At 30.5% G+C, this 5813-nt stretch overlaps 1 protein-coding gene and 1 pseudogene across 1 annotated transcript; both read right to left on the reverse strand.

Moving 5' to 3' along the window:
- On the reverse strand, positions 1-926 carry LOC149057960 (uncharacterized; annotated as a pseudogene).
- A 1280-nt stretch (positions 927-2206) lies between these two features.
- On the reverse strand, positions 2207-5432 carry LOC107165170 (uncharacterized). Its single transcript, XM_015513284.2, has 3 exons — positions 5275-5432; positions 5048-5144; positions 2207-3214 (listed from the first exon to the last, which is right to left on the reverse strand). The coding sequence occupies exons 1-3, from the start codon at positions 5278-5280 to the stop codon at positions 2313-2315; spliced, it is 1005 nt and encodes a 334-aa protein (XP_015368770.1). The 5' UTR covers positions 5281-5432; the 3' UTR covers positions 2207-2312.
- Between the last annotated feature and the right edge of the window lie 381 nt (positions 5433-5813).

Here is a 5813-nt window from a genome sequence, read left to right on the forward strand (position 1 = left end):
TCAGAGCACACTAGCCGCCACTGAGGTATACCTATTTTTAACAATAACTTGGATGAAATGAAATCAACAGTCAGAGTATTTGACTCCAAGCAGTATACTTATTTGTTAATTGCATTCCTAAGTGCTTGATCGAAATCGGTTAAGGTCAATAGATTTTCATTATCCAAGTTTAAATCCAAGCCTTTTCTTAAATATTTTAATACCTTACAATACGACTCTGTAAGCCAATCTACCATCAAGATGTGAAAAATTGGTATCATCTGTAGAATGGATACATTACATATAGATATATTTTATAGTTGTATACTATGGTATTACAATATGCGTGACCATAAAAAAATGATATTTCAATAATAACCATGTTTTTCAAAACAATCTGAATCGTGAAATATTGTTCAATATTTGGCAATTGTCTTGGACGAATTTGAAATGTACCATCTATACATCTCACAGTTAATATATTATGTGCATTACTTTCCAATTTCATGGAATGTTAAGTTTGTGAACATCAAACCAACAAAGTGAATGCTGATCCTTAAGGATTTCAAAAGAACCTTGTAGAAATAAATTTTTTGTCCCATTGACAAATGAGTTGTGACCCAAGCCATAATCTGAATTGATTATATCGAGCCAATCACTCAATAATACTTTGTAATGGGCAGATTGACGCTCTACGTCTCACTCTATGAATTGATTTAATTGCAGCTGCTGGAGTCCAATCCCTATTGCTATTTAATGGTTGCTATTTAAATGATTTATTTGAGTATAATATACGATCTAAGCTCTATCATACCTTATGGTAAATACAAAATATTGAAGTTGGCTAATAATTACCGTTATTGTTACCAACAAATGTATCCGCTCTGTTGAGTGTTGAGAGAGTATTCTACAATTACTTGTTCTTTTTGATAGTCAAAATAATACATATTTATTTTTAATTTATTATTGATTAAAGTAAACATGAAATTTGAATGGACATAAGATATAGAATCGGACTTAATTGTAGAGGTGAAATAACACCGTAATCTATGGAACTCAAAAATACAGAAAAAAAAAAAATTGTGCATTTCAAGACGTTACAACAAAATTTGAAACCCTTAATCAAAACCATCATTCATGACATCAAAATATAATTAGGAACTGCAAAAATAATTTTGAAAAATGATTCAAGATTTGCTGAATTAAAAAGCAACAAATCTATATAAGGCAAAATAACTTTGAGCTCCTTGTGCTTTTGATACTTCGACGGCATTATTAATAGTTTGTTTTATATCATTAGTAAAAATAATATACAATATTGTTTATTAAGTGACTAATTTAGCTATTTTCAATTTTAAAGCTAAGAATGGAAAATTTAAAACATGGTTACTCATTAGTTGTATAGTTTATACTATAGTCAACAAATATTAAATATGTATAAACTTGGTTTACATTGTTTATAAACAATGAAAAATGCAATTTTTTGGCAAAAATGAATTCAAAATACTGTATTGTTAATATCTAATAGTAAAATAAATTACTTTAATAGCAATAATAATATCATGCAATCTTATTAAAAATTATAATGTAGACTAATAGATCGTCTTCGCTTAATGTCTTTTTTTTTAAATAAAAATAAAAATAAATTGAATATTTATATATTCATAGCACTATTACAGTGATCCACCCCAAAGTACCTTACTCTACAGAAAATCGGTACCTACTTGCTCATCTTCTTTTACTTTGATGTTATGAGAACAACTTTGAAAATAATAGAGTATGAAATGTTATAAAGTTTAATCATTAATTATTAGAATGTTTTCTTCGGAAGTATAAAATCATATCATATATTGTACATAAGTACACAATATAAATTATAATATATTATTTACTGTAATAAGTATTTTTAATAATAGCACAGTTTAATAATTATAATATTATCTTTTGCATTACGCTAGATTAATTTTATTGTTTATTCACAATACACTTTAATGGTTCCAAACAAAACTTAGTTTATCTGTATCTACATTTTTTGAAAAATTTTTTTTCATCCCCTTAAATTCGCTTAATATTATAGATTATATGGAACGAATACTTTACTTTACCAAGTTTACTCAACTCGAGTAAGTAAATCGATTGATAATAGTTCAATTACCAAATGTCAAACATACCTATTACTTTAAATTGAGGGAAATGTATTTTTTCTAAAGAAATAAATTATAAAGAATTTTAAGAGAATTGCATTTATTTTATATTTTAAACACAAACATTATATTTTATTGATTTCCATTGTTATATTTTTGTTTCCAATTAATAAAGTAATTTGTCATTGTCTATTTGTTTACATTAAAAGTCTGAGATCCTAGGTATTCGGTTGGGCCATAAGATACAGATTTTGGTGCAACTGTGGTTGATACGAATCCAGCGTTGTTTCCGTATGATTTTTCGTTCAGGGATAGTACTTGAGCAGCAGCAGAGTTGGCAGAATATGCCAGAGGAGATGCTCCAGAGTATGCAGAGTATGACGATGGGACAACACTAGAATAAGATGCTGGTAATGCGGCGGTGTATGATGCAGAGTTTACACCAGAGTATGATGCTGGGTAGGCACCGTACGATGAGGCTGGAGATGCAGCAGAGTAAGTAGAGTAAGATGCTGGGGATGCAGCCGAGTAGGTTGAGTAAGATGCTGGGGAAGCACTGTAGAAAGAGGCAGCTGGGGATGCAGCCGAGTAGGTTGAGTAAGATGCTGGGGAGGCACTGTAGAAGGAGGCAGCTGGGGATGCAGCCGAGTAGGTTGAGTAAGATGCTGGGTAGGCAGAGGAGTAAGATGCTGGGTAGGCAGAGGAGTAAGATGCTGGGTATGCAGAGGAGTAAGATGCTGGATATGCAGAGGCGTAAGATGCTGGGTATGCAGAGGAGTAAGATGCTGGGTATGCAGAAGAGTAAGATGCTGGGTAGGCAGAGGAGTAAGATGCTGGGAGGACAGCAGAGGATGCAGCGGAGTAAGATACCGGGAAGGCAGCAGATTTGGCTGAGTAAGATGTCGGGTAGGCAGAGGAGTAAGATGCTGGGTAGGCAGAGGAGTAAGACACTGCTGGGTATGCACCTGAGTAAGTTGAATAAGATGATGGGTACGCTGATTGATATCCAGATTTGTATCCAAAACCAGATCCGTATCCAAAACCAGATCCATATCCAAAACCAGATCCGTATCCAAAACCAGATCCGTATCCTAAATCGATTAACCACAATAATTAGTATGTTAGAAATAATTTGAATATAGACATATTATTTGAGAGACCAATGTAACTAGAAAATTATTTGTAAATTGTTCTAAATACGCTTACAAATAAAATTTAATACTATTATGTTGTTTTATGATTAATATTAAAATAAGTAGTTAAAAAAATAATAAATACAAATTTATTGAATTTACATCTGTAAATGATTCAAAGTATCTAACGTTAACAAATTTAAAATGTTTAAAAAAAAAATTAAAATCTTTTAGTCGAGAAAATAGTATTATATAATATCATTAAAATGTATTGTATAAAACAAAATTACTTATAAATAATTATAGTTTGAGGATGGAATATGGGTACGTTATTATAAAATCATTTTGTGATTATGATTTATGATGGTTTATTATTAATTATAATCTATACTTATGTAAGACTTATAACTTATAATGCATATTGATATTGAATGTACAAATAGTTAATAGATATTAGATACACAGTGAAACGATTTTTCAAATTTTATTACTTATTGAGTTTATTTAAAAATAAATTAAGAATAAATAAACCTTAGCGTTTTATTAACAAAACAAACCATATCTATCTTGTATCGTATAAACAATAAGAGTTTTTTTTTTTTTAAATTGTTTATGCCTCCACGCTGATATATTTGTATTTTTATCCATCAAATTTAACTCACACAACTCATATAACTATAAAAGGTAAAATTTATAACCAAAGCAGCAAGAATAAAAACCACTTAGCTTCTTTCCCACGTTATGTCGTAAAATTAAAATATAACACTAAGGTGTGACAAAATGTATTTTAGATTGTTATTGACTATGCTAGTAACATAATGGAGGTCAGTGGTAAATGGATTAAATGCAAATTTATTTTTGAATTCAAAAGAATATTATACGAAACTGAAATGGTGTGATACTGCGATCACATTGTTCTACGTTTAAGTTCAATTTCAAAATGAATTAACATTTTGATACATTCAAGAATATTATAACATGATCAAAATAAAGTATTTTTGTTTGATTTGATATTATGAAAAACTAAACATTGATACTAAAACAAAATTTATAATTTATATTACTATATTAATTAATAATTTAAATATTTTATTGATTAAATCAACTGAATAGTTATCGAAATACGATTATTGTTCTTTTTCTATCAAAATTTAGTTTAATTTAATAACTTATGGTTTTGAAATGTTAGGTTAGGTTAAAAGTGTTTTTACTTTAGTGAAAAACTTTTTTTTTAGTACCTACCTAGGGCTACCCAGTACCCGTATACTATTTATAAAATATGTATACCTATAAACGTGTTGTATGCATCGAGAGAGTAAAATATTTTAAATTGACTTTGAAATAAGTATATGCATAGTAATGAATTTACTAAAGCCTAATGTATGTGCGTGCAATATAAATATATTCTATTGTCAGGTTGAAATGCGACAAAAACTACATCACTTGTAACATAATATTAGATATGTGCTCAGTATTAATATGTGTAACGTAAAAAAATACAATGTCTTGTATAATACATTATACTGGAATTATCGGAATTCTGTTTGGTTGTGCGATATGGTATACAAATAATTATATGAAAACAATCGGTATTCCGAATTCAAAAGTGGCTGACATCAAAATTAATAATCGTTCCAATCGCACAATAATAATACATAGTTATATAAACTGGAGAAGACGAATTTTTCCGTTATTGCCAAATGATGTTCATATTAATACTAATTTTTTAATTTTTTTTTAGAAATATGGTAAAAGTATACACGACGCTTATTATTAAAAATAAATTATTACCAAGAGATGATGGAGAGGATCCGAAGTTGTAGCTACGCTTCGTTGGCTTGTTTTCAGCGAACGCCGCAGCGACCAAAAGCAATGTAATACACAAGACCTGTACAAAAAATATAAAATAAGAGCAATGAAAAAATGGTTGGTCTAAAAGAAAATACAATTCGTCCGAGCGAGAATCGAAAAATATAATATTCTCAAAACGAACGGAATATCGAATAACGTTTGCTTGCCTTCATATTGACGGTGATATTATATCGGTGGTTATCTGATGAAGACGACTACGACGGTGTTCCGTTAATATGCTGCTCGAAGGTAGGTGCTCGTGCAGATGGTCAGAACGAATTGTGTCCAAGTGGTGCTCGGTCCGGCTTTAAATAGGGAACTTTTTGCACGCCGGGCGACATTAAAATCCCGAGAACCTGTAGAGAAAAAATAATTAATTGCTTACGGGGTGAGACGGGTACATATAACACCGCACGCCACCGTCATTGGCGGAGGATGACAGTGGGGATCTTCATATCCAGTTTTTTCCTCCCGTCCGAAGAAAACTAAAACTTGTTTGCAAACGCAATGGCTGCACGCCAAAATCTTTAAATCTTCTTCATTTCGTTCGGAAAAGAAAAAAATTAAATGTTCGCAAAAAGTTGTTTTGTTATAATCTCGCGTACGCCCAAGGCCTGTCCGTGGGATTACTTTTAATGTCCAATTACTATTTTATCATTTTTTTTTCCATCGACTCGCAATTTTATCTCCGAGTCAGTTGGTCTTC

The sequence above is a fragment of the Diuraphis noxia genome, unplaced genomic scaffold, assembly GCF_037042655.1.
Source record: "Diuraphis noxia isolate RWA-SAM2 unplaced genomic scaffold, SU_Dnox_SAM2 contig0002, whole genome shotgun sequence".
NCBI classification, from domain to species: domain Eukaryota; kingdom Metazoa; phylum Arthropoda; class Insecta; order Hemiptera; family Aphididae; genus Diuraphis; species Diuraphis noxia.

Excerpts from the sequence above, each read along its gene's own strand:
- LOC107165170 (XM_015513284.2), bottom strand. Across the intron at positions 3,215-5,047 it reads ATCCTCTCCATCATCTCTTG|GATACGGATCTGGTTTTGGA; the intron begins GTAATAATTTAT and ends TAATCGATTTAG.